This window comes from Phytophthora ramorum (assembly GCF_020800215.1).
Source record: "Phytophthora ramorum isolate Pr-102 chromosome Unknown Phyram_PR-102_s0007, whole genome shotgun sequence".
NCBI classification, from domain to species: domain Eukaryota; phylum Oomycota; class Peronosporomycetes; order Peronosporales; family Peronosporaceae; genus Phytophthora; species Phytophthora ramorum.
This window is the reverse complement of record NW_027150653.1, coordinates 3,035,470-3,063,248: the sequence shown is the minus strand read 5'-3', so window position 1 is coordinate 3,063,248 and position 27,779 is coordinate 3,035,470. Positions and strand designations below refer to the sequence as shown.

General features: G+C 53.9%; 7 protein-coding genes across 7 annotated transcripts; 3 read left to right on the top strand and 4 right to left on the bottom strand.

Annotated features, from left to right (window-relative positions):
* Positions 1–86: 86 nt before the first annotated feature.
* On the bottom strand, positions 87–6,026 carry KRP23_8951 (NHL repeat-containing protein 2; the record flags this gene model as incomplete). Its single annotated transcript, XM_067894455.1, has 4 exons — positions 87–1,768; positions 2,729–2,891; positions 3,843–4,421; positions 4,479–6,026. 4 exons carry the CDS (start codon positions 6,024–6,026, stop codon positions 87–89), a joined length of 3,972 nt encoding a protein of 1,323 aa, XP_067743890.1.
* Positions 6,027–6,163: 137 nt separating this feature from the next.
* Positions 6,164–7,049, top strand: KRP23_8950 (Ribosomal RNA small subunit methyltransferase mra1; the record flags this gene model as incomplete). Its single annotated transcript, XM_067894454.1, has 4 exons — positions 6,164–6,394; positions 6,469–6,559; positions 6,630–6,868; positions 6,951–7,049. 4 exons carry the CDS (start codon positions 6,164–6,166, stop codon positions 7,047–7,049), a joined length of 660 nt encoding a protein of 219 aa, XP_067743889.1.
* A 189-nt stretch (positions 7,050–7,238) lies between these two features.
* Positions 7,239–8,281, bottom strand: KRP23_8949 (Nuclear migration protein nudC; the record flags this gene model as incomplete). The annotated part of the gene is made up of 4 exons (XM_067894453.1): positions 7,239–7,670; positions 7,741–7,805; positions 7,874–8,012; positions 8,087–8,281. 4 exons carry the CDS (start codon positions 8,279–8,281, stop codon positions 7,239–7,241), a joined length of 831 nt encoding a protein of 276 aa, XP_067743888.1.
* Positions 8,282–8,358: 77 nt separating this feature from the next.
* On the top strand, positions 8,359–9,558 carry KRP23_8948 (Peroxisomal biogenesis factor 3; the record flags this gene model as incomplete). The annotated part of the gene is made up of 1 exon (XM_067894452.1): positions 8,359–9,558. One exon carries the CDS (start codon positions 8,359–8,361, stop codon positions 9,556–9,558), a length of 1,200 nt encoding a protein of 399 aa, XP_067743887.1.
* Positions 9,559–9,920: 362 nt separating this feature from the next.
* On the bottom strand, positions 9,921–11,453 carry KRP23_8947 (Histone-lysine N-methyltransferase, H3 lysine-79 specific; the record flags this gene model as incomplete). The annotated part of the gene is made up of 1 exon (XM_067894451.1): positions 9,921–11,453. One exon carries the CDS (start codon positions 11,451–11,453, stop codon positions 9,921–9,923), a length of 1,533 nt encoding a protein of 510 aa, XP_067743886.1.
* Positions 11,454–11,750: 297 nt separating this feature from the next.
* Positions 11,751–13,400, bottom strand: KRP23_8946 (Glucose-6-phosphate 1-dehydrogenase; the record flags this gene model as incomplete). Its single annotated transcript, XM_067894450.1, has 1 exon — positions 11,751–13,400. The coding sequence occupies one exon, from the start codon at positions 13,398–13,400 to the stop codon at positions 11,751–11,753; it is 1,650 nt and encodes a 549-aa protein (XP_067743885.1).
* Positions 13,401–25,425: 12,025 nt separating this feature from the next.
* Positions 25,426–25,851, top strand: KRP23_8945 (uncharacterized protein; the record flags this gene model as incomplete). Its single annotated transcript, XM_067895889.1, has 1 exon — positions 25,426–25,851. The coding sequence occupies one exon, from the start codon at positions 25,426–25,428 to the stop codon at positions 25,849–25,851; it is 426 nt and encodes a 141-aa protein (XP_067743884.1).
* Positions 25,852–27,779: the final 1,928 nt, after the last annotated feature.

Here is a 27,779-nt window from a genome sequence, read left to right as displayed (position 1 = left end):
GCGACTACGTGAAAGCTACCGGGGTAAGTGCTGCAAAATAGAAAATCGTCTTTGTCTATTGCTATGAGGAAGTTGCAGTGCGTATCTTAGTCGTTCTTGGCGTGTGTGAAGGCACCAAGCTTGGGTTTCATGATATTTTCCTCCGAGTTCTTGCGCGAGCGACGGCGCTCCGCCTTTGCAAGCAACAGAGCGCGTCGCACCTTCTTGCGGATGTAGTGCCAAGCGGTAAGAGCAATGACACCAAGCACCGACAGGATGGCCACAACACTAACCGTGTAGCGACGCCAGATACTCGGGACGTAAATTTGCAGATGGCAACTTTGGAAATTCCCGTCGGCGTCTTCAATTCCTTGAAAGCCATCGGCACAGTCACGGGTGCCGTACACGTAGCCCGCTGGGATGGATCGATGAAAAGGGTCCTGCCACGGTTGATCGCACAGCTCACCGGTAGCTGCGCAGAGATTTTTGTCGTATCGCTTTCGACACAAACACGTACATTTCATGGGAAGTGTACAATTGCCTTGACCGACCTTCGCGCCATTGATGAGCTCTTTGCCCCACCGACCACCTCCAGTACCACACGGATCCTTACGAAAAGCTTCAACCTTGAGCTCGTCCACAGTGAAAATTGTTCGACGAACCGAAGCGGCGACTGCTTTAGACAGCTCACAAATGGGTGTAGCACAGTCGAACCCGGTCCAGCCGTCCGCGCAGGCACAAACGTCCGGACCAACGCAGAGTCCGCCGTTCTTGCAGCGATAGCAACCATCGCCACTGCTTACGATACTGCTGGCCGTGCTGTCAATGGCGGCAGTATCCCCACTCGTGAGATTCAGGGCGTCAGCCACGACACTAGCATTGCAAATAGGGTCAAACACACCTTGGATGCAGATTGGCAAGGCACAATCTGACCCAAAGTAGCCTGTAAGCCCCGTTGGTGCTGATGGATGATTCTCGAACAATGTAGACTCGACGGTGATACATCGACATTGGTCCTGGAAAACGCACACGCCTCCGTTGCGGCACCCTGAGGATACTAACCCGTACGTGTCGGCTTTTTGGAATCGACAAAGCGGTACATTGCAATCGATACCAGTCCAGCCGTCGCCACATGCACACTCGTCTGGAGCTACACAAGCACCCGAGTTGAAGCATTCAAAGACACCTTCACCTGGAGTCGAGTTACCGTATTCCCATGTGACTTCGTCCACTTTGGTCACATTCACGTAGTTTGTGCGAATAACGCGGTTCGTCCCGCCATCATTTTCGATGTCGCCTTGCTCCCATACCACGTTCCCACAAAGAAAGCTGTCGGACACACGTGCTACATTGAGGTCATCCCGGTGATCGAGAAGATTCTGGATCTGCTGAGCGCTTGTGAGTGAAGCGTTACGCGTTGGATTGGGCTCGGGATCGCCTACGGAGCAGCCACTTTGAAAGGTGTGTCCGTCATTGGCGACAAGCTCCATGTCGTACTGGGGACAGCGGTAGGTGTCGCAGTTTCGAGCGGCAGTGGCGCTGTCATAGTTTCCACGCAGTGCACGAAAACCGCTGGACGACCGAGACTCGACGTTCAGCACGAATTGCTTTGCCTGAACGCAGATTGGCGTGTTGCAGTCGTAGCCCGTGTAGCCTGTGCGCTGAGCTCTTCCATCAGGAAGCTGGAAAACGGGTTTCCCGCCATTTTCGCGGCCATCACGCCAAGTTGAGTCCCACGTGACGCACTCGCACTGGTCGGACGCTATGCATGTGCCGTTATTGCCGCATTCTTGAGCGCACAGCGCGATAGAACAGTCCGCCCCCGACCAGCCCAATGCACACGTACAAGTATTTGGAAGCGTACAATTGCCTCCATTCAGGCATGTTTGAGTGCACAAGGGTATCGAGCAATCTCCTCCGACCCACCCGTTAGCGCACTCACAGACACCAGGCGCTACACACGTGCCGTTGTTAAAACAGCCACGCTCGACACGGTCAACGCAGTCGCCATAAACCGAAGCATTCCAGAACCCAGTACGAAGGGCATCTTGCGCGGTGTACGTAACTTGCGGTCGGTAGGATGCGTCCGTATCAACCACAAGAACACCTTGTTGGTTTGACAGGAGGTCTTTAGCGCGTTTCCCAGAAGAGCACGTGCGGTTGAATTCGAGAAGACACACACCCTTTTGCCAAGCTGAACCAGATATGTAGCTCCAAGTGCCACCACGTTTCCATCCTTCTCGTGTGTCATCCAGCGGTGGTTTGGACAGAGTGTAGAGCGGTGGCCACACCATGCCAGTCCAATTCGTATGATAGTGACCATCAGCGGACAATTGTCGGTCCATATAGCGCGAGTAGTAATTGGGATGATTGAAGTAGTAGGCTGGGGATCCATCAGACGTTGCCGGTTTTTCCCACTCCGTGATGCTGCGGATTGAGCACGCGTAGCCTCCTTGTGCTGGTTTATATCGGATCCCACCGCGAGTCTCTGAAGTCACAGTAACTTGAGTGTACGCAATCTGTTCAATTGCTGCAGTATAGGTCGGATTTGATACTGGTTGTCGTGGATGGGTAGCAGTAGGGGGCTCCGCTGCTAGAAAGGTGCTCTGGTTGGGTGAATAATATCCTTGTGAACATACTGGAGTGCGGCAGTCAAAACCGGACCACCCCGAAGCGCACTCACACACGTCGGGGGCTACGCAACTTCCTCCATGCGCACAAGCGTAGACTCCTTGTACGATTCGCCTACGCTCTACGAGCGCTACTTGTCGATCGCTTGTTAGAAGAAAAGGTGGTGAGACCCCCACTTCCGCTTGGGAAATCCCTCTCCAGGGTGAGGTAGTATCCCAGCCGTACGGCTTGGCCGGTGAAAAGCGATAGAAGTCGCTGGTTGCATTGCGCTCTGAGAGATACTGGAACTGTGCAAGTGCGTCGTCCCCCAGCTCAAGAAGGAGACAATTGTCAAACGTCGGCGGGGTTTTCCCTGCTGCTGCCAGACCACTTGACGCATTCACAACAGGACTCGAGGTCGAATACAATCGATGAAGGCAGTCAAACTCACCAGTCTCAAGACACCACCGAGCTAAATCGCAAGGTACGTAGCTCTCCACCGATAGCGGCCGCGAGAGAGCATTTGCATAGCCACTTGGGTGCGGTACGAAGTCGCCCTGCGGACAGATCGGAAGACTGCAGTCGAACCCGCTCCAACCAGTAGCGCACACGCAGGAATCGGGTGCCACACAGCTTCCACCATTTTGGCAGGTCTGGGAGCACACTGGCACACGACAATCGGTGCCTTGCCAGGCACTCGCACATGTGCACGTGTTGGGAGCAGTGCAGTTGCCTCCGTTCCCGCAAGTTTGAGTGCACACTGGTGTCGTGCAGTTGGCGTCGAACCACCCCGACGCACAAGAGCAAGTGTCGGGTGCTGAACAAACACCTCCGTGCGCGCAGGTTTGCACACACTGGGCCGTTGTGCACGCTGGAAACCCCGTGTAACCAGGTATACAATCACATTTACCGGGACCCACGCAAACTTGTCGAGCACCGCAGCTTGAACTGCATACAGGCGTCGTACAGTCATCACCAGCCCAACCCGATGAGCAGGAACACACGTCAGGAGCGGAGCAAACGCCACCGTTCTCACAAACCTTGGCACAACTCGCTGAAATGGCACGAATACGGTTATTGCCGGCGTCAGCAACGTAGAGAAAATCTGTTCGCGAAAGTGAGCGGCTTCTTGCGATGTCAAGCCCTGCAATTCCGTGAAAGCGAGCGGCTAGTGGGGGCTGGGCGTCTAGATAGCCACAACCATCTTGCTGGGAACCCAGAGGGGCATTTGGCGCTCCTGCGATGGATTGCACCTCGAGTTTCGGTCGTAAGTATGCCTTGACACTGAAAAGTCGAGCGCGGTCGTTCTGTGACGTCGGCAATGCGAGCGATGTCACGCCATTCGCCGTAGAGCCGATTGTTGCTGATGCCTTTGCTGGTAGCTGCGTGCCACGCTCCAGTGTAATCGTCACAAGCCCGCCTTGTGCTGCCATTATCGCACCGCTGTGGATTGCAGCGAAGCAAATGGAGGATACGTCACTATACAGCCCAGAGCCGAACACGTTAGCCGTGGTGGCGGCAGCATCACAAGCTGCCGGGCATCTCACCTTGATAGCCGTGCCGTATTCTAGATCTTGAAAAACGTCCGAGACGATGGCTTTTGTGGTAGGGTCCCGCAATGGCAGCGCTAGATCACCTTGCACTAACACATCGGCAGGTGGAGTACCTGTACAATCTTTCAAAGTGCGCCCAGATATCGCAGCACCATGGACAGGATCGAATTCTTTGCGCTGGAGGTAGTTGTGGAAAATGTTGTTGGCGGCTGGCGATTCCTGAAGGAAGAGTTCATCCACTGGCTGCTCGTAGGATGCACAACCGCTTGGGCGGAGCACCTGTGTAGCTCGAGTCGAACAAGTTATCGACCGTGAAACTAGCGAAGCGGCTGATACCTGGCGAACTGTGCAGTCAGTGGAGCTGGCAGCGTACACTCGTCCATCCGCAGCGACAGCAACCCCCGCCGGCGCATTAAAAGTTGCTTCGTCTCCCTCGCCATCGATATGACCAGGTACATTTGACCCAGCCAGAGTCACCACACGGTTTGTCGAAGTGATCGTCTCAATGGTAGACGCTGCGCCTCCATCGTACGTGACACGACGAACTCGATGGCCTTCGGTCACTACTAGTGTACGTTGGGGGCCTATCGCAATGGCTCGCGGACTTTCGAAGCGAGCATACGTCAAGCTCCCGTCGCGAAATCCACGCTCACCGCGCAAGCAGGGCGGCAAGCAGCCCGGCGTATCTGCATCTTCCGACGGAACAACACCGCCAGCTATCGTGTGTGTGGTTCCGTCTGGATCCACACGCCGTATCAAGTGATTCCCAGTGTCCGCGACAAAAACTATTCCATCAGCATCAACTGCGACGCCCATGGGGGTGTCAAACCGTGCGCCAAGAGGATCTCCATCTGCCAAGCCAGCGTGGGGCTGTTCTGGTTGCGTTGAAGTCCTGACAGTCTCCACTCCGTTACCACAAAGACCAGAAAGACAAGTCACCACTCCACTTTTGATCTGGCGGATGCGGTGGTTGCCGGTATCCGCCACGAAAACAGTGATCGTCGCCCCTGCGTTCGTCTCCAGCACAGCAACATCCGACGGATACGAAAACCGCGCGGCGGAAAGCGCCGCTCCGTCCGTAAACCCCTCGATCCCATCGCCTGCCAGTGTGGACACCGTATTCGTTGTCGGATCGATTTTCCGTATCCGATGATTGGCCGTATCCGCCACGTACACGACGCCGTTCGAGTCTACCGCCACGCCGCGCGGATGGTTAAACCTCGCTGTCACTGTTGGCCCGTCCAGAAACCCAGCAGTGCCATCCCCCGCTACAGTCGTCACTCGTCCTTGAGCGCGTCCAGACGCCCCAAACGCGGGAGAATAGCTCCAAATATCCGACGCACTCGCATCGGTTGCATTCCTCGTCGGGTGCGCTCCTTTGCTGGTCAAGGCGCCGGACTGCGCGCCCCAGCACCTCACATCACACTGCGAAAAATCCGTCGTAAACGGCGAAATACACGCGCCTCCCGACAGAAAAACACAAAGCTGCGAGGCTGCTCCGTAGTCGTAGCGATGCCGACCGCCTACCGCCCACGGGACGTCCGACACCGTCGGGATGTTCGTGGGCAGCGCCGACCACGGAATCCCTTGGAGCTGGAAAGCGCAGCGGTCGCCGCTGGCGGCGTTGCAGGCAAAGTCTTCGCAGATATGGCACTTGCTCTGCACACCGAAGACGACGCATTGGTGGCGGATGTCCTGGTCGTTCGGGTTCGCTCTGCCCTGCCACTCAAGCGTCTGTGTCGGCGTCTTCTGGTACGCGAAAGGCCACTGCGGCTTGCGCGCGCTCTCACACCAGGGCTGTGTCGTCCACGTGCGTCGTAATACGGCGCACTCCACGCACGCAACAGACAAAACACACGCGAGCAGGACGCGCAGAGGCATCATGTGCGACTTGTGATACACCTCGTGTCGCCTCAAGATCACTGATGTTGCGATACATCAATGTTGTGTACCGTACACCAACTGTCGCTACCAGTGCTTTCGATCGTCACTATTGAATTTGAAGAGCTACCGACACAGTCATGAGCGCGAGCAAAGAAGACGTGAAGCGGCGCCAGGTGATCGTGATCCTGGAGCAGGCAGCGCTGGAGACGGTCAAGACGTCCAAGGGCTACCAGCTGCTCAACTGCGACGACCACAAGGGCATCCACAAGAAGCTCAACCGCGAGGCCAGCCAGTCGCGGCCCGACATTCTGCACCAGGAGCTCATGGCGCTGCTGGACTCGCCGCTCAACAAGGCCGGCTACCTCAAGGTTCTTGCTGGCAATAGTACTGTTATGCTGCACTACTATTTCAGGTCTAACGGAAGCTTTTGTTGCTGCTGCAGATGTACATCCAGAGCAGTAAGGGCGTGCTCGTTGAGGTGAGCTCGCAGATGCGCGTGCCCCGCACGTACAAGCGATTCGCCGGTCTCATGGGTGAGTGGCTGCAATGCAATTTACAAAGTTGTGCAGTGGAAACTCATGATAATTTTCTGGTTATTTGCAGTGCAACTGCTGCACACGCTCAAGATCCGGTCGTCGGACGGCAACCACACGCTGCTGAACGTGATCAAGAACCCCGTGACCAAGTACTTGCCGGCTAACAGCAAGAAGTACGCGCTCTCGCGTACCGGTACGCTGGTGAACCCGTGGGAGTGGGTCGAGTCGCTGCCGACCGACGAGCCGGTGGTGTTCATCTTCGGTGCCATGGCGCACGGCCACATCTCCAAGGAGAACTGCAACTACGTACGTGCTGCGTGGGAGTTTTGTCAGCCAGTTGCTTGTAGCTCACGGGTGTTGGATGTTTTTTCTGCTTGGGTTGGTGCAGCTGGACGAGACCATCTCGATCTCGGAGTACCCGATGAGCGGCGCCCAGGCCATCTGCCGTCTCCTGAACGGCTTCGAGCGCCACTGGGGCATCTTGTAACTTTATTCTGGCGGAAATGTGATTGCTGGATCGCAGTAGCGACCAACAGCACGCTTTGGAGCACGGCCTCCAACTTCGTAGCGGATAGAGCAAGAAACAAACAGCAACGAAGTCGGTGGCAGTAAAATGAATCGTGTGCACAGTTCAGCATTGAGCGTAGTTTGGCTACGCAGTCTGCATGAATTTGTACTACGTTGAAGATAAGAACGGGGAGCCCGGTAGGTCCTTAGCTCCTTGCAACATTTGCTCTTCAGGTGTGAGTGCCACTTCACCGTGCAATTGCTGTTGACGCTGGTCGTACACAGCCTTCCTGATGGCACCCTGCGTAGCCTCGTCATACTCCTGGATGTTCCTGCGTGAGTCTACTTGACTTGTGTCGATTTCTGGCCCACCTTTGAGTGCGCTGGCCCACCACGTCGGCTTGATCTTCTCCAGCGAAACGTTCAACGTGTGATTGCTTTCCAAGGACCAGATGCTCTCATCAGCACGTATCTTCTCGGGGAATTCTCCTTCCAGCAGCGGTTTATCCGGGTCGCTCTTGAGCGCCACACGCAGCTTCGTCGACTCGATCCGGCAGTTCAGGTCCTTTGCGCGCGTGCCTTGCGCCAGCTCCATTTGAATCTGCAAATACGAACACAACGTCACCAAATTAACACTAGCTCTACCAGCTTTCACCAGGAATCAAACCGACCGAAACATCCTCCAGTGTCTGCGTCCAAGTGTACGTTGGTGTAGCTCCACCGTTACCCACCGGAACTGCATCAGTAAAACCAAATAACGTCAGGCACACAATTCTTCTCCGCCCACATAGAGCGCCAGCTCACCTTGCTTGCCCTGCTCTGTAAGCTGCGGCTTGGGCTCTTCCGTCCTCACTGTCGTAGCAGCTACTGGAGCTTTATCCTCGTGCTTGCTACTGCCCCCGTCCAGACTTTTCATTGGGTACTTGTGGAATGCTTTGAGCACCTGCTCTTCCACGTATATCACCGCATAACGTGAATATTGCAGCAGCAAGTGTAGTATTTTCCCATTGCAATCACCTTCTGCTGCGCCTGGCCGGGTTGAAACCCCATCTTGTGCCTCGCCGGGTCGCTCGAGACCACGTAAAAGTCGGTTTTGCGGTGCAAGAAGTCGAAGAACGAGTCCAGCAGCGACTCCACACCGCCGTGCTGCTGCGCCAGCTCCGTCAGCAGCGCGTCAAAGCGCCCTTGCGCCGCACTCATGGCGCCCGGCATCCCTTCCAAAAGGTATCTCCGGATAAACCTTTGTCCGGATAAATGTTCGAAATCGAGTCAACTTAGATCCGGATACGATGTGGGCGGCGCTACGGCATGCCAAAGAGGCCGCGTGCGGCTTCGCGCGGCGGCACAAGAAGCTGCTGGTGGTGACGGGCGTGGGCGCCGCGTGTGCCGGAGGCGCCTACTACGCGTACCGCCGCATGCTAGGCGAGGCGGAGCGATTCGCGCAGCAGCTGCAGGTGCAAATGGCGGAGCACCAGCGACTGCAGCTCGCGCTGGGCAGTACAGCGGACGAGAGCCTCGCGACGGTGCGCCGCTTCCTTCCGCGGCTCAAGACGCGGCTATTCGCGCTGCTGGACCTGGAGCGCGTCGTGCAGGAGCTCAAGACGCTCGACAAGACGCACAAGGCGCGGCGCAACGAGTTGTGGGAAGACGCCAAGCTGCTGGCCATCACGCGCTACGTGACGGCGCTCGTGGCCTTCGGGTTGTGGCATCTGCTGGTGTTCGCCCAGGTTTCCATTATTGGTAAGAGGGTTTTTGAGAAAAGTAAGGGCCTGGAGACGCAGAAGCACAGGGAACAGGCCGAGGAGCAGGCGCATCACGCCTTCTTGACCTCCGGACTCGAGTACTTCCTGGAGGAAGCGCTGGGTAAAATCAAGGCCCACGTGGAGGCTGTGGTGAGGCAGAACAAGCAGCTGCAGGGCTGGAAAGTCAGTCGCAAGGCGGCAGTGAGAGCTGATGAACTCAATGAGCTGCTGCAGGCGCTGTTCCTGGCGGTGCTGCCGTCTCCGGCGGCGGTAGCTGCGGCCGAGAAGCAACAGGACTCGGCGGAGCTTCGCAAGTGGCACGAGTTCTTGATCTACCCGGACAAGCAGAAGGGTCAGGACGAGCACGTGATCAGCCTTCTGAACGATCTGTGGGATCTCCTGGAGAGCGACCTCTTCATGCCGGCGTTGCAGCACAGCTTGGGGTTCCTGTGTGGCAACGCGTTCCAGGATCTTGATGATGTTGTGTACGGGCCAAGCAAGCCTGAGCCTCGCGTGGTCGAAGATAACGCTGTCGAGCCGACGAAGAAGCCGGCGCCACCGCTTGCGAAGCTGATTCCGTGTCTGCAGTCCGAGATGAACAAACTGCTGCTGTCCGCTGGACCCGATAGCTACGCTGCAAAGTATTCACAAGGTGTGGGCGAGATGGAGGCATTCCGGAACTTTTACGAGGCCATTTTCTTTGAGCAGGGCTCGCAGGACTCATTCACGGGGTCAGCGCTCATTTAGAGGGAGCTCAACGGCCTGCCGTGGCAACAACCTTCACGCAACAGATCGGTAAGTCAATCACGGGGCAAGGGGGCAATTGATGAAGAGCGCTCGCTGTCAAATGGGGAAGCGCTGGACTTTGCTCGAGAAGTTCTAGTCATCAAGCGTGCGTCTTCGTCTCTATAATACAAGTATCAACAGCGGGCAGTGATCGCAAGTCGAGAGAAGGCGAGCAATCATTATGCATACTCTATTTCCTGGTAAACTTCACTGCAAACGTACGCACGCCCGTTCCATTGCGCTTCACCTTGACAAGCGGGTTGAAAGAGGCGCGTTAGCTGTTTCTTGTGTAGCTGGGCTCCAGCTACGATGCCAACATCCCTTCATGGTGATAGGTCGTCTTCGCTTTCCCAGCTCACCACCTGGTGAGCGCCATGGGCCAACTCCCTGGTCAGCTCGCACAGTTTGTATTCCAGGCTCTCGTAGAGATAAACTGAGGTCTTGTCGGCCCATGACACGTCGATCTCAGCTTCAATGGGTGGGTGCACGTAGGCGATGCAGTAGTTGCCAGCTCGTGTGCACTTTACGTTGCCATGACGCTCACAGATCTTGCGAAGCGTCACCACACACCGCAGCTTCGGCATATCCTTCAGAAGCGCCAAAACCTTCAGCATGAGGACAGGGCCGAACATCACGTTGTTGATGAACACCACAGTAGCGTCCATGAGATGGGCCTCCTCTGGTGGCACAAAGATATCTCCTCGAAACACCTCGATTTGCTTTTCGTGCAGGATGGAGAGGTCGAGGGCTTTCAACCGCTTCAGCGCTTTGTGTCCTTCCAAGACGCGATTCTGCATGAGCTCGATGCCAATAGTCCGCTTACACGGTGTTTGAAGTGCCGCTTGTACCAAAATCTTGCCCGTGCCGCAGCCGAGGTCGAAGAACACGTCGTCCTCGTCTAAATTCAACAAGGGCAAGATCGTGGCGGCGATGGACTCCACCGACACTTCACCGTACGTCATCAACCTTCGGAACTCCTCCAGGCTGAGTTCATCAACCTCCTGGGACCGCGCGCACGAGCTCGTCTCCGTGAGAACCGTCTCCTTCGTGATGCTATACATGCCCCGATCGTCCTGTTCCTGCTCCTCGTACAGCTCTGCAATAAGTTTTGCTACGTACTGGGTCTCCGACTCGTACGAATACTGCGCGTCCAGCGAGCGCCGCGCTTTCCTGTTCCGCTTCTTCTGCGGTGTCTTCTTCTGCTCGTCCTGAACCGGCGACAGCACTCCCTTCGGCCCCTTCCCCGCCTTGCCAACCTTAGCTCCTGCAATTTTGCGCTTTGTAGTTCCAGTCGCTTGTTTCAGTTTCTTCTCCTTTGCAGCTGCCGCCGCTCGCGCTGCATCCGTCGCTGCAGCTGCAGGACGCGTGCGTAGCAGCTTTTCCACCTTAATCCTCTTTGCATCAACTGCTCGGCGTTTGTGACGAGTCGCTGTCTCCTCCGACGGACTCAGCATGTCCACCGTGCGTCGTTTGCGTTGACTGCGCCGCAGCGCCTGCTCCTGTCCCTCTTTCACCTCTCGCTGGCGCTGCAGCTGCTGCATGTGCTGCAACATGGCAGTCGTCTCTCCATCCGAAGAAGCCGACGCGGCGCTGGCATCTCCGGCCGTCTCCAGCTCCGCAACAACCGCCTCAATTGCCGCAGCAGCTGCTGCAGTGGCTTCTTCGTGTTCGGAGGCGTCCTGCGATTCCTGGGACGTCTCTGCTGGCGGCGTCGCTTCGTACGCGGCCTTCGCCATGTCGAGACTGAAGGTCGACGCTCGACTACCGCACGGACTGAGCAGGTGCGGGCTGTGGAGCTTGCGGTGCTCGAGCGAGCGAGGGCCCTTCCGGTTGGCTGGTCGGCGCCTGGGGGTCATGAGCGAAGGACAATTTTAGACTTGGATTCAAACGTTTAAAACGAGCAGTACCATAAAGAGGGTACATCTGTGACGTGTGACAAGTTGCAGTGTTGGACATGCTTGTCAACGAGAGGAGATTTGGTTCAAAAGCTATTGGGTTGCGTACAACAAATTAGGTGCGTCGAACGGGAAAGCGGTCCGAGTGCGCGCTGTCCCGGTCCGAGGGTAGACTCGCTAGCTCAACATCATACTTATGCGCGAAGCTGAGAGGCACTTCCCGCCTCTTGCCCCGCTTTGGCTCAAATGCAGAGACACCTACAACGCACTGGCGGTGCGCACACGCGGCGCCCACTGGTACGCCCCGTGGTGGTACTGGAACCCCACGCGGTTCACCATCTCGTCGCTCTCCTTGGGGCCGCGCGAGCCGAAGGCGTACGGCAGCGGCTTCACCTTGTTCTTCTCGATCTCGTCAAGCAGTGGCGTGAAGATCTTCCAGGCCGCGCGCAGCTCGTCGTCGCGCACGAAAGCGGCCTGCTTGCCACGCAGCACGTCCAGGATCAGGCGCGTGTAGGCGTCCGGCACCTCGGCGCCCTCATAACGCTCTGCGTACGACAGGTCCAGCTCGCTCGAGATCGCCTGGGTCTGCAGACCGGGGCTCTTGACGTTCATCTTCAGGTACACGGCCTCCTCGGGCTGCAGACGCAGCACCAGCTCTTGCACGGGGATCTTGACGCCTGGGAACATACTCTCCGATCCAGGGGGCGGGCGGAACTGCACGCGGATCTCGCCCTTGCGCTCGTTCAGGGCCTTACCTGCCTTCATGATGAACGGAACACCAGCCCAGCGCGGGTTGTTCACGTACATGATAGCCGTCGCGAATGTGGGTGTCGTCGACCCCTTGGGAACGGTCGGGTCCTCAAGGTAGCTCGGCTCGTTGCGTTCCTTGTCGCCCTGGTACTGGCCCAGCACCGTGTTCTCGAGCTTGATGGGCTCGATGCAGTTCAGCACCTTGACCTTCTCGTCACGGATGTAGTTCGAGTAGTCCTTGCCGGCAGCCTGCACAGGCGGCTCCATGGCCACGAGCGAAAGCACCTGCAGCAGGTGGTTCTGCATCACGTCGCGGATGATGCCGTACGAGTCGAAGTATCCGCCGCGGCCCTGTGTGCCGATGTCCTCTTTGAAGGTGATGGTCACGCTTGAGACGTAGTTGCGGTTCCAGATGGGCTCGAAGATGGCGTTGCCGAAGCGCAGCACGAGCAGGTTCTGCACCATCTCCTTGCCAAGGTAGTGGTCGATGCGGTAGATCTCGTCCTCGGTGTAGAGCGCGCCCATGTCTTGTGACAGCTTGTTGAACGAGGCGAGGTCGTGGCCGAAGGGCTTCTCGACGATGAGGCGGTTCCACCCGCGCGACGTGAGCGCCGCCTTCTTGATGCTCGTGCCGATGGGCACGAAGACCGTGGGTGGGATGGCGAAGTAGAAGAGGCGGTTGGCCACGGCCGCGCCCTGGGCCTCCTCGAGGGCATCCATCTCCTTGCTTACCTTGCCCACGTCCTCAGCCGAGTCGTAGTTGCCGCTGCGGTAGATGCACTTGCTCAGGAACGCCTCCTTCCGGGCCTCCTGCGCTGGCGTCTTGGGCTTGATCCAGGGCGCCAGCTGCGCGCGGAATGCGTCCTCTTCCTTGTGGCTGCGCGCGTAGCCCACGATGACCACGTGCTCCGGCAGGTAGCCCGACACGTAGAGCGCGAAGAGCGATGGGTACGTCTTCTTCTTGGCCAGGTCGCCCGACGCGCCGATCACGAAGATCGTGAGCGCCGTGTCGAGGTACTCGCACGCGTTGTGCTCGTCCACGGGGGGCAGGGAGCTGGTGCTGTTGCTGTTCGAGAGGCTCATGGTCACTCTTCCGTCGTCTTGTTCTTCGCCGTGGATCTTGCTGCGGGTAAATCGGCGTTTGAGCTGTGAGAGCATTGCCGAAAGTACGAGACTGGCCGGCCCCAAGCAGCAGTGGCCGACGTCATCCCTCGGCGTTTGCATCAACACATGACCACCGAGGAGGCACGAATTAGACTAAAATGGAGAGAATTAGACTATTTCACGGAAGGTTAGATGGTGGATTACGCGCCACGCCACGCACACACAATGTTTGGACGGACGTGATTGGCTGACGACTGTCAAATCCAGGTTCAACGTGCCATTTACGAAATCTCCGACCTTTAGAAACGCAACTGGCGAATCGCTGCTGGGCCTCCCCAGGCATATCACCGCGTTCGGTTCAGCAGAGGCTCGTGCCCAAAGGGGGATTCTTCGACGCGTGCCTCGGAGCAGCGTATCCAGAACGCTATCTGTCGGACCATATAATCTGATGACAAGAAGCGGAGGTTGACGCGCCAATTTTTTTCTCAGAGACCGATCATTGGTCAAAACTCGACTAAAGATTGACTATTGGGCGTCGAATGGGAAAAGATTACGTAGTTGTACCTCTCAATAAGAATAGGGAGTCACCCAATCGATTTCAGAGGGGCTAGCTACGTGAAAGATATGAAGATCTGCTCGAGTGCTCAGCCGCATGTTCGTTGATTGTCGGTTGGTAGGAAAGTGTAAAGCACTAGCGAGGGGAGCTGGCCTCTTTCTTGCCGTCGTGTATTGATCAAAATCAAAAGTGAGAGCTGTTGCCCAGTCCAGACATTGGGAAGGTCTGCCCGCGCTGTTCTCATGTCTAACCTAAAGCTCTGCACTACCAGCCGTATTGTGCGCCACCACCTATGCAATTGCCTCCCAGCTCAAATGCCGCACGCATTAGGCTGCAGCCTGTACGCACTTCAACATTGTTCTCATGAACCCAGCGTCCGCTGCCAATTTGAAGGTGTCCTCGAAAGTGTTGTTGGATACGCCCCGAGACTTCGCTGCTCCTCCAACAAGCTCTCCCTTTTCATTTCGCTCCGTCAAGCGCACTCGTTCAGTCTCTAAGCTCCAGCGCGCAAGCGCTGTCCTCCGCGGAGGCGAGGATGCGGAGGAGGAAGAAGATCGCTGAAGGAGCCCCGAGAGCCCGTTGTTCCCTGCCCAAGAACTACCCGCCACATCTAAAAATGCTATTCTTGGCGGACCTCCTGGTGCGGACGCAAGGCTCGAGGAGAATGCTACCTCGACTCGAGAGCTGCTCAAAGGATGTCACGTCACGCGACCTGCATGACGAGACTGGGCACCGTCCAAGTTTGCTTCAAGACAAAACGTAAGCAGAAAAGTTTTCTAGTGACGCCATGTGCCTATCTGGAGGTGGAGAAGGTTGCATGGTGATAGCATTACCCCTTTCGGGCTCTGTAGGCTACGTACCTATAGGACGCCCTTCGGGGAATAATGGGGTTGTTACAGTGATCTGACCCGCTCAATACACATCAAAAACGATGCTTGTCATGACAGCCATTCATTCGCTACTTCATATGCGACCCAAGGACATATCTGGGCCGCACCCTGTCCTCTCTAAGTAGAAGCACTTCGGCATGATGCACGAAAAACGACCGCACCCCGACGTCCTTGCCAATGGCAAGTTGCCATCCGAGCGATGCCCAAGCACCCGGTCACCACTTGCGACTCGTTAATGTCAGGAGGTGGATGGTGAAATTCCTGGTAATATCTGTTGCTACTGAAGTTATGAATCACAACTTCGGGTGTTGAGTAGGTAATTCTTCGCAAGAAGTGCCGGCGGTTGTCGGACTGAGAAAATTGTGTCCACCGCAGAGTCGACGGCAGACCTCGATGCCTTCTCTGTTTTATGAGGCAATGCTTTGGACTGGAAGAACAGTTGATTACCCTGTGGTGCATTGATAGTAGTTGATGATTAGTACTCATAATAATACTAGCATATTAGTACTAAGAATATTTTTTATTTTGTCCCCAGCGTCAGCTTTAGTTGAACAAAACGCATTAGTGTCATGTATATGAACCTTACAGGCACGATATTTATTGAATTTTCCAGCAGCACCGCCTCGTACTGTGCCGTAATTGCGTTGAAATTGATCGAGCAAACGTGAGTCGATGCCAATGTTGATTTTAGTAGCGCTAGATATTATTAGTAGTAATGTGCTTTACAAACACTTGATTGTCTTAGTAATAATGGAACAAAACCTCCATTACTTACGGCACAGAGCAAACTGCAGCTTCATATTGACCATGCATTAGCCCACAATCACTCGTAACAGCCACTCTCTGTTCCTCACTCGCGCACGATCCTTTTGCGAGGCTGACATGTTTGCCCTATGAAGTGTTGCCTACTCTGCCCTCTGTACCATAAGGTAGCGGGAATAGTCGACTTGGGGTTGTGATATATAAGGGTACCTTGTGCTCCCCGTGCTGCTGCTAGCCATCTCCGAGCTGTATAGAGAGCCTTCTTTACGACATCCCTCGCCGTTGCTCGGCGTCAACAAGTGCTTGCGAATACGACACGATGCGTGTCTTGAATTGGTGCGGCCTGCTATGGCAGAGTAGCAATATGCAAGTACATCCTGCTGTAAGTGTGCTTACCGATATATGTGTATTGTAGCTAATACATTTGCTCGGACGACGAGGCCGGACGGAGGATATCTTTCACTTTGTATTGTGCCGTGCTGCACAGAGATCCTCCTGTGCGCCAAAGCTTCGTTCGTCCTGCTGCGGGCTTCTGCCCGACACAGTCGGATAGTCAGGACTTGACAATACGGTAGAGTCTTGGTGCAATATCCTTTTTGCGCATTAAAATAGCAAAGTTGCATTGGCCAAATAGCCCATTACAGTCAGCTTAACCGGTTCTCTCAGCCGGATTTGTGGCCAATGGAAATTAAGAAAGGCTTATGTGCTGTCCGTGCACATACGGTGCATGTCACGTGATCTAATACAGAACGACTTGAACGTGGGTCTCTTGAGACACTTGAGGGGACAGTTGAAAAAAGAAGACTGATTGATTCATTGTACAGCGTTGCTGCGCGCCGATCGTTGTAGCTATGCTAAGTGCAAGGGCAGGAGCGCTGAAACCAACGGAAATTGCGATCGAGCAGATCTCCGTAGAGGAAAGAGCTGTACCCTCCCAGGCCGTTGGGTCAGGAGTTGCCACGGCGTCTTTGCGGTCCACGGGATTGTACCCGTGACAGTACATACAAATGAGACTGCTGCAAACAAAAAAGTTGATAACGCTCCTTTTAGAGTTATCGTGATACTTTGTCCCATAGAAATTCGTACGTAAGCGACGTTTGGAGAAATCAGCCCTTTCGTAAATTCAAAACTTTGAACGGGGTGTATCGCCGCTCTCAAGCCAGATCGAGATTCGCTGCAATGCAGGGCCACCAGCCACGCGATGCCCCGCCATCTTCCGCCCCACCTCCATCTCCCGATCCACCTGCTGTTGCCCCGCCTTCCACCCGATCTGAAGGAGGCGAGGGCCAGCCGCAGCCTGAGGTGCATGCCTCCATCCACAGCGATGAGAGTATCGAGGGCAGAGAGGACGCGGAGAGTGAGGACGATTCTAGTAAAGAGCGTGATGATAGTGGCGACGAAGACTTCTCGCCTCAGTCGGGCGAGGGTAGTGAGGAGGAGGCTTCGACAGCAGAGAGTGCAGAAAGCGCTGCTGAGTCTGAAGAGAACTTAAGCAGCTTTTTGTTTGGTGTTGATCTCACGGTTCAAGTGGCCGGGATTATCAGCTCTGACTCGTGCGAGAACTACTGCGTCCGCGGGAAGTCGCAGGAGCTATCTGCTCTATTGTGATCGTTGTCTCAGATGACGAAGAAGAAGAAGAATACGAGCTTGTACACTCTGTTAGCCGTGCTTATGCAAGTACCGGTCGACTGCAAGCGGGTAAGTGGTGATCGCGAGAGATTTAACTATTACCGCCCGCTTGTTGGCCAGGTGTCGCCCTATCTTCGCTCGCTGCTACGACGTTGTGCCGATGACGCTGCAGCGGTACAAGACCCGCATCCGTCATGGCAACATGTCAGTAAAGGAGCACGGAAACAAGCTCAACAAGAACACGTCGCAAGTGGACGTCGTTTGGCTAGTGCGGTGGTTTACCAGGTTTGCGGTGGAGGTTGGAGAGGTGGTCTCGGTGCGCGTTCGGATGCATAAAGAGATTAACGGAAGTATCCAAAAGTACCACATCATCGAGAAGTATACGCTGCTGCCAGCGCACTTCACTTGGGACGCAATTTGGGATGAAATGCACGCCTTCGTGCAGTCTGGCCTGCGAGTTCGTGAGCCTGCACGAGCCACAATGCGGAAGATTCTGTCGCTGCACTGCCCTAGGATACGCATTCGGTCTCCGCGCAGCAACGTCTGTGACGTTTGTGCTATTTACCTTGCCGGGATGCGGAGCGGTATCACAATGGAGAAGACAGAAGCACTCGGGCGTCATACTGAATCGGCTCCGCACATGCGGCTAGTTTTGTATGGGGACGTAAGCAACAAATTATTGTCCTCGGTACATGCTGATGTGGATGTCGGTAACTTTTTGAATTATTTACAGACAAGAATACAAGAAAGACAAGGCATCGTGCTGAAGCGATCATGCAGTTATTGTCATGGACTACTCCCAGAACCTTACCACCCCAAGCGTCGCCAGCACGCCATCGCAATGGTATTTTTGCTCGCTGGTGTCAGTGAACTGCTTCGGTATTTACTACGAGAACGACAACGCTCAGACGAACTACATCTACGCCGAAACCACCAGTGGCAAAGGTAGCGATCAAGTCATCTCCATGCGGACTCACTTTCTCGAGACGAAACTTGTGGCGTCTGGCAAAACCAAGCTTGCAGCGTATGCGGACAACTGCTCGGGTAAAAACAAGAACAACTACGTGATCAAGTTTTTGTTGACCCTGGTGGACATGGGCACCTTCGAGCACGTCGGTTTCAAGTTCTTTGTAAAGGGTCATACGAAGAACTCCTGCGACCGCGGCTTTGGGCATATTCGCAAGAATTTGGCCACTGCCGAGTGATGGACAATGGACCACGTCGTGGAAGCAGTCAATGTGTCTGCATCAAACGCTGCGGCGGTGCATGTTCCGTGTGACAATGGGTTTTTCAAGTCGTACAAGTCGATTTTTACTGATCTCTACAAACAACTTCACGGCGTGCAGCAGTTCCAGATTTTTTCTATGGATAGTGCGAAGCCCGGGGTTGTGGCATGCAAGTAGGACTCACAATCCGCCGCGGAGGATAAGGATTTACGGCGGAAGATCGATGACATCATCCCGGCGAAGGAGAAGGTGGTGCGAATCATGATCGACGACGTCAAAGTCCTGCCTCCTCCGTCTATCAACGCCGAAAAAAAAATGCAGATGCACAAGTCGATACGGCCGTATGTTCCGGAAGCGTTTCGGAACGACCCATTGTACGAGAAGGCGAGTGAGCATGAGGGAGCTGCCGCGAAGATAATAAAGCAAGCACATGCAGTACATCACATTGCTATGGCAGTCGCAGCGAAAAGGAATCAAGACCAATCTGGGAGGGCAGAGGATTAGTCAGACACGGAGTTAATGAAGAAGAGGGAAACTGTAAGCAAGAGAGACACGGTAAACTCCAAGAAGTGCAAGGCTTAGGTACTTGGGGATGAGGAGTAGTCAACAGAGCCAAGTTCGACATGTTGTTGCTTATGGTCAACGACTAATCAAAATGTTACTTAGAGCCCGAAGACAAGATTTGGAAGAAAAAAAACAGTAATATATACCGCGATCTTTTAAGTGGCCCACCAAAACATCATTTTTCGCGTTGATACAGGTTGACTTCGATACTTCTGAGACCACGAGTTGATTCCCCGCGCGATTTTACATTTATATCACCAATAAAAAAACTGAAGTGTCTAAATCCCGATTCGTACCTTGGTTGATAAGGAAGTTTTTGTTTGCCGCAGTCTCAAATATGTTTGTGCAAAATCAAGATGCGGCCATAGACGAGGACGGGAGAGTACACACCAACAATATCATGTACAGAGAGAGCTTTCAAAATTAAGTACACATCGATTCAATATACGTTTTTTGTATTTGAAACGAGTAAGTGAGTAAGTGAGTAAGTGAGTGAGTATATGATCAATAATGACAAAACCCGCCGTAGCGAAGCGGATACATCGCCCTACCCCTCCAACAAGCCAAGCCCACAGCGTCCGCGCAGCGGGCGCCCAGAACGCTAGTCGCATTATTTATAATAATAAATTCCGTGTGTGTCCTTTCCGGCGTTATGATTGGTCAGTTTTAACAACAAAATCCAATATTATCAAACCCACGCCATCGTCAAAGCCGTCGTGTCATGTAATACGCTGCTCATGGGTGCGGCTACGAACGGCTCGCCTCAAAGCTTCCTACTGATACATAATTCATTGTAGACACTTTACCAACATGCATATTTATCAATTCAATGTATTTACCTACAGTTTCAAAAGTATGCTTACCGGTAGCCGAGCGACAGCGAGGTCTAAGCATCTTCGTAGAGCGCTAGTTAGCATATAAGACTGCTTCAGCGTATTAACAGAGAGTCTCTGCAAGAACTGGGCAAAAATAGCTGGTTTTTTTTGGGGGGGGGACTGGATTTTCATTAATTCCGGAAAAAACAAGACGACTTGAAACCAACACAGTCGGAGCGACTGGTATTTACAATGTCATATCGCGCTGGCTGCGTTCGCTCAATACCAAATGCCCTCCCACAACAGCAGCGTGAAAAACATGCCTCGATAGCATTTTGTATGGAAATTTGTGCAATGGAAGCTGACCTAATTTTAGTACTCAGCAAATTCAGGGTGTTCTATGGCTGTGGTCGTATTAGCTACAGACTTACCGAGATTATCGAGGAGAACGTCGATGAATTGCTCTTCGACAGCGGCAAGTCGTGCTCGGTGGCCAAGACCGCTGACCTGGGTCTCGTCATCGAGACTCTTCGCTACTACGCTGGCTGACTCGACAAGATCGACAACTCCGCTATACCCACGTCGAGACCATACCTCTGCTACACCAAGATCGAGCTTGTCAGTGTTTGCAATCAGATTACTCCGTGGAAGTTCCCGTTGCTACTGACGGCGTGGAAGCTGGGTCCCGTGCTGTGGGTGACACGATCGTGCTGAAGCTTGCCGAACAGACACCGCTATCTGCCCTGCGCGTGGGCGAGCTCATTGTAGAGACTGGATTCCCCAAGGGTGTGATCAATATTGTGCCTGGTGTTTTGCGTCGCGTTGGGATAACTAATTCACGAAGGTCGGAATACTTTCTAAGGAAACGATTTAACCATTTGCGGTTTGGAAATGATTTTGGGGTAACCTTAGAATTGCGTGTGGCTGTCGCGTGAACAAGTACGGCAAGCTCGTCAAAGTTGAAATTTGCGTTCGTTTCAGCGCGCTCGCGAACGAGAATTGAATGCGTTCTTCATCCTGATCGGTCAGGTATCTTCGGTGAGCGGATGGGAGTCGCGAGGCTAATATGTTTCGTGTCACTCGTCACCTCAGTGCCGACCTGTCTGCACCATGCTGTCGTGCAGACAAGGTTGCGTTAAAGCCATCTTCCGTTGCTGCACATGTAGCTGGCCGCCATGTAGCTTCGTCGTTATCTCCCATGGCAAAATCTTTTCTGGTGATGCCACGACCGCGCCACATGAAAGGTGACCCGCTTCCACACCAAAGATACACAAAGAAGGACCTCAAAATGCACACAACATCGTTTAATATGGCAAAGAGTATGGATTCATCTGGACGTCGATATGAAGGACAACAACACAGGTTTGATACACCACACGTGACCATGTTGATAAAGACGGAAAGCTGAGTATGTGTACATCAATTGGTGCTTTTCCGGATTTTTTCACTTGCAATTATGTAGTGGATGCCAGATATTTCATCTTCGTTTCGTTTTTCAGTGAGGTACATTGATGTCACTTAGTTGTGCTAACGACTTCCTATGTCCGTTCTAACCATCGCCCCTATGTCGGTAGTTAGCCTTCTCCAGGTCCTAGCTTACGCTTCCCCGTTACGTGCCGGTGTCCTTACTGGCTGTCGGCCACGACGTCCGCTTGCGCCGCGTTGTCCTCGTGTGTTTTCCATTGTATCATGTCTCCATCTAGGTGGCGGAGTACTTTCCTCCATTTTCCTGAATCGGTGCCCGTGTCAGCCGTGTACTGTTGTACGCTCGTTCTGCTTTCGAGCGCTGTGTTTGTTAGCTCCATCGCCATACGGTTGGCTTCTTTGGCGTGGTGTAGCCATTCTACTTCCCGGAGCCGATCCACGATGCGCCGACTCCTCCAGTAGATTTGTGTTAAATGCCGTGCCTTTGGGGGCTTGCGCTGCCGATGCTGTGCAATCAGCATCTTGTTCGTGCTCACCACCCATAGCGGCCAGTACCGCTTCTTCTCGCACGCCTTGAGTCCCATGAGGAGCCCTAAGTGTTCCGCTTCCGTGGTCGTCGGTGACGAGCTGGCGTATGACATGTGCCCGCTCCAGTTGGCCCCGCTCGATATGTCATTACAGCTGACAATGATCGCCCCGCAAGCTCCTGATCGTTTTGTTCCTGCCACCCGTCCGGCCACGTACAGTATGTACCTGGTTCCTCCCTCGGCGTGATCCACTGCTGGCAGTGTGTCCCCTCCCGAGTGAAGGGCTCTACCGACGATCTTCGCCGCCGTCGCTCCAACTACTAGTGATGGCGCTGCCCGTAAGTGTGCCTGGACAGTATTGTAACCCTCTCGCAGCCGCTTGTTAAGGAGTGCCACGTGGTGCCCTTCCGCGATGTTGTTCGACTCGTCAAAGTGGTTGACCCGCCACCGCCAAGCTGCGTGGAGATAGATGGCTACCCCAATGCGCCAGCTGCTCTCAACGAGCAAAGTCACCTCCTCCGCAATCTGAGGGCGAAAGTCCATCACTTCCCGTTGTACTGTAGCCATGCTGCCCCATACGCCTGCCGGTATTTTCGAAAGTTGCATCCCGAATACTTCCTGCTGCAGTCCGTCGTCTGTCAGTCCTAGTTGTCGCCATGGCTGGAGTAGGTGCCTCCGTAATTGTCGCGTCGCTGGGCATCCCCAGAAGACGTGTTCCAGATCCACGTCCAGCAAGTGTACACAGGATTCATGTGGGCAGCCGATCTTGTCGTGTCGCCTGTCAAACATCGAGGTGCTCTGAGCTTGAGGCGCAGTAGTAGTTGTTCTCCCCACTGATTGAGGCCCACTACTCTCCGGATGCGTTTCCATTCGAGTAGTGCAAGCCCTTCCGCCAGTTGTGGGCTCCGTTCCTGCCATTTTTTGGTCCTGCCGTCGAGGTCTATAGCCCCTCGACGTCGTTTCGCCGCTGCCACGCGCTCTTTGTACTCACGGCGAGTCCGTGTCCACCTGCGGCGTCCCGCCCATAAGCACACGAGTCTGCTCAGTCTTGGATGTGGGTGAACCTCCAGATATGTCATCTTGGTGTCACCACGCCTGCGGACAAGCTACCCCAGCATGTGATCACAGATGTGATCACAGATGACCCAGATGTGTCTGACGGTCGCCAGCCTCAGGCAATGGGTCGCCATATTCTAACCGGTCTGGCTGTCAGTGCCACATCCGGCCTACATGAGGAACTTAGTATGTCGAAGTGCATGTTGCATCCAGGACTCTGTCCACTACATTCCGGCTCTTACTTCGTCAGCTCCATGGGGACGCCCTTGGATCAAGCTGACCGAAGTAGACCAGAGCGAAGGGCTGGTTAGCATCAGACCCGGACCTCACTTCTCAACTTTCCATCTAGCTACCAATCCATCAATACACTCGGCTTAGTTCCGTGCGGGGTGGCTCCCGCATCGTCGTGTGTTTACAGATCGGTACTTCTACCCGGGAAACACTACAAATTACCCCCTTTGTCTGCCCAGTTCTTACGGAGACTCTCTATTAAGAGTAATAGTGGACTCATCGATCAGCAGAGAAAGTCTTGAAATAGTGCGCACTTACCCAAATGTATCTAATTATACCCCTCCGGTGACAAAACAATACATGTACGTGTGTACTTGGTTGTGGAAGTTTTTCTCGCTGTAGAGACTTTCTACATGTACAGTACATGTACGCCTCTCCCATCGTATGTCTTCGGTACACCGTTTTCTTTGTGAGTGGGATTGCACAGGCGCGCTATCTCCAGGTAAGTATGCCAATCCCATTACCTAATCTCATCATGCCACAAGTCCATGTGACTCATGGACTTGTGGTAAATCTGAACGTGGCCTGCCGCTACCACCTCCCGTTTCTAATCAACCGTTGGTAATCAACCATCCATCTCACCATGATCAATATCAAACTTTCATCATGAGATGGTTGATTCCATATGGGAGGTGATTCCGACAGGACACGATCAGATCATCCTAGTACAGAGGATCGATCCTCTCGGCCGTGATATTCTGGGATCCCCGTCGGGGTTTCCTGGCAAACTGCAACCGCAGCTGCAGTTTTAGCTCGTACGGCACATGTACTGGCAAGCTTGAACAAAGTCACACGTGCTATTACAATCTTACGTCACAGATGATCTAGTGCATGAGTGATAATTGCTGCAGCTGTTTGGGGAAAAAATCCAGTGCCTCCCCGTGTAAAACACGGCATTAGTGTACATGTACGAATTAGAGACAGGCTGCATGTGCGCTAGGCTGATACTTATCCTGCGGACGTTCGCACTTCAAGGACCCGAGCGCAGACGTGAGGATTCAAGGGTGGTGACACTCGGTGTAAGCACATACGCTGGCACACACTAGGTGTGTTCAACAGACACTTTCCAGTCAAACGCATGCAGATGAACAAGTTTCCAGCTCCACAGCGGCATTTGTCCGCCAATATGGAGTTCGAGTTAATCTGAACGTGTCCGAGTTATTATGAACGGAGCGTTATTTTAGAGTAGCTCTGGACATTTGTGGCATCCTCAACATATTCGGGCTTCTATGCATATTGGTGCGCGTTTTCAGTGCAGAGCTCACCGAGCAAACGGTTTCCGATTGGGCTCACCTCTCAGGCATGCACTTCCTTTACAACCGATAGACAGTCCACTTTGGCTTACCGCACGTCTGTAGGCTGTAGTACAGTACATGCATTACAAACGATCCTCTAGGCTGTGGTATCCTGGATTGTGCTTCACTCCACAGACAGACGGATACGGAAGCTGCTCCCAATGACGGACGCTTTACAAAGTCAAGTCAAGTAGCCTCTTCCCTCTCGTGAATAGATTGCCATGCATAAAGCTGGAATATCATTCATCAAAGGTGTTTAACTATAGAAAGCATCCCTTCTACCAAGGACCCCCCCCCCACAAAAACAAACAAACAACAACAAACGCACCATCGACTTCTACTGTGTGCGGTCCTGGTTTCGGTCTCACTCGTCTCTAAAGCCAGCTACATCGACCGAAGCCCACTAGCACCTCTAGAAGACACTCGATTGCTTCGACCCTAACAAAAAGCTAAGCCCTATCGATCCGAATAGTGGAGCTTGTAAGGAAGCAATACTGCCTGCATCAATTGGTTGACGCGTTTCGCACATGCTGGGCGTGATATGCAATGGGGTTGAAGACATTGTGAGCGTTGGGTCAGTCTTTTTAGAAATCAGCTCGTTCGAGGTTTTTGCCGTGTTGCTTGGTCGCACTAGTGGTCCCCCATTCTCAGCTTCCAGTGTAACGTTTCCGGTATGCACCCAGTATTTCGTACACTCTGGATTGTAATGCCTCCATCCAGTAATGAAAGGTTGCTTCCCACCGCTACCACAGCCTGAGGATCGTCTGTATCACCTCCCATGAGATCATTGATTACAAACGCTTCTGTATATTGGCATCCAACTGGCCCCGCTCGACATGACGTGTGTTGGCTCATACTGCATGTACATGTATAAACTAGACTTTTGTAGTCTATGGGTAGGGTGTCCCGGGCTTTAGCCAAGAGACTATCGTTCCGCCGTGGGGCCAACTGACTTAGTTATCTGAGACCATTCATTTCCCGTTTGGTCTGCAAGTACCGACACCAACAAGCCAGCGTCTTATCCATACCTCGCCGAGCCTACCATGAGGCTAAGCTACTTTCTACTGCTGGTAGCGGTAATGTTCGTCGCGTGCAGGGCAAATTTCACCGACGCCGAAGATATTGCCACGTTTAGAGACCAGGAGGCCAAGACCGAAGTTGCCGGCGATGGTACCCACCGACACTTGAGGGGCAGCAAGAAGCCCACTGCTGGAGGCACTATTGCGGTCAGCGAAGAGAGATTGGCACTCCCAGGTGTGAAGAACGCCCTCAGCAAGCTTCGGTCCATGTTTTCGAAGAACCCTGACCTCGCCAAGGCGTTGAAGCAAAAAAAAACTGGTCGGATCAATCTTAAGGACCCCGCAGTCAGAAAAAAGTTGTTAGGCATGGGGACTCTTGCGGCGTTTGTTATCGGCACCCCTCTACTTGTCGTGGCAGCTAGTGGGGCCTGGAAGGCGGATCGATCTTAAAGACCCCGCAGTCAGAAAAAAATTGCTAACCACGGGGGCTCTTGCGTCGTTTGTTATCGGCACCCCACTTCTTGCCGTGGCAGTTAGTGGGGTTTTTAGGGCCTAGTGGATAGTAACCTCAAAATAAGTATGTGCCTGCTTCTGTTGATAAAGTCTTAGATTTTCAGTATGCTGTCACCAGCCGAGAGCAGAACGTTGGATTCGCCAGCGACGACCACGTGGTGACATTCAAGGTGTAGCCATGTATTATAATACATGTAATTTAGAAACCAGTGACACAAAATGCGTTTAGTAACCGGTGACACAAAGTTAGAAATACACGTGATCCATATTCAGGCACTTCCGTATACTAGTACTTCAGAGTGGGGTGGGTACTGGAGCACCGCGGGTTTAGCCTTGAGCTCCGTAAAAGCGTACATTAGCACATTAGCACACCCTTGGACATAAGCACCGCATGCGAAGACTGCAGCACCGCAAAATAGGAGCTCCCACACCGTAAAAGGAGACAGCAACACCGCATCGAGAGGGCCATATCACTGTAACAGAAAGCACTGCTTTGGCACTCAATGTCCTGATCCATAGCACTTACGCTAAGTGCTGCAGTGAGATACCAAATAAAGTGCACGGAGTACTAGCTGTGCTTGCATTTGAAGCAGTACACTATCTCGCTTACTAATAGCAACACCTATTAGCACCGTTGTCGTTTTGTTTGAGCACACTGTTGCCGCGATGTAGTATTCTATCTACGCCGAGGCACCGACGAAGCGGATGCTTGACTACAGTCTCGCCTCGTGCACACCAAGAATTACTTCCCATCCCTTCTATCACGACCATGGCTGCCGCTAAAATCCGTGTGGGTCTCGTGGGTTATGCACGGGCTCCAGCATTTTCCACGCGCCGCTGCTCATGAGTCCTGACCAGCTCAAGCTCACACGCGTCTGCAGTTGCAAGAGCCAAGCACGGACCGCCACACCTGCAGTCGCGTGCTCCATGAGCAAGCTGCTGACCACGGACATGCAGCTCGTGATCATCACGACGCCCACGACGTCCTACACTTCACGCAGGCCATGGAGACCAAGCACCATGTGGTCGTGGCAACCCGCTGAGCACCAAGACGCAGCAGAACAAGAACCAGTAACAGTAGGTAATACTGTTGGGCAGGCCAACAAACGTGGATGGCGTCAGTGACAGGCTAGCGATAACAGAGCAGAACGGCAGCAGTCAGAATGACAGCAGAGAACAGCAGCAACAGGGGACAACGACAGCTGGACAACACGGGTCTCTAGCGGGCCGGTGACTTGCGGGTCAACCCGCTAGGAAATCGCATTCAGCTAGCCGCAGAAGATCGCGCGACCGAAAAGCCGCGCAGAGGAGGAGTGACCAAGACCACAGACAGCAAGGACAGCAGGACCAGAGGCGAGGCGATATGGACGACGAATGTACGGCTGCGCGGAAGTTAACCCACGGAGAATCAGCCAGAAGTAGGAGTAGAGAGAACTGCTCAGTTCTCAATCCGCTGCGAAGTGAGGAGAACTACCAGAGATAACTTCAACGTACTGCGAGGTGTCGTGAGTGAACAGTAACATAGAAGCGAGCCATCGTTCGGAAAGGAGGACGTGAAGCACCGATTGCAAAGGGTAGGCACAGCAGAGGCGAGGTCCGGAGTGTGTGAAGAAGATCACGGGTATCAAAGCCCCGTTCACGGGTATCAAAGCCCCGTTGGTTGTGCGCGGTATCTGCAGCCCGACAGCAGGTCATTCGGCAGTCAAGAAGGGTACCTGAAGCCCCACGGGTAGACTAGCCCCGCCGACGGAGTGACCTGAGCAACCGTAGGATAGTGAGAGTGAAGATCTCCGGACTGTACGACACCACCTGAGCGGCCACGAGGAGAGTGGACACCGACGATCTTGTGTGTGTGTACGTGTAGG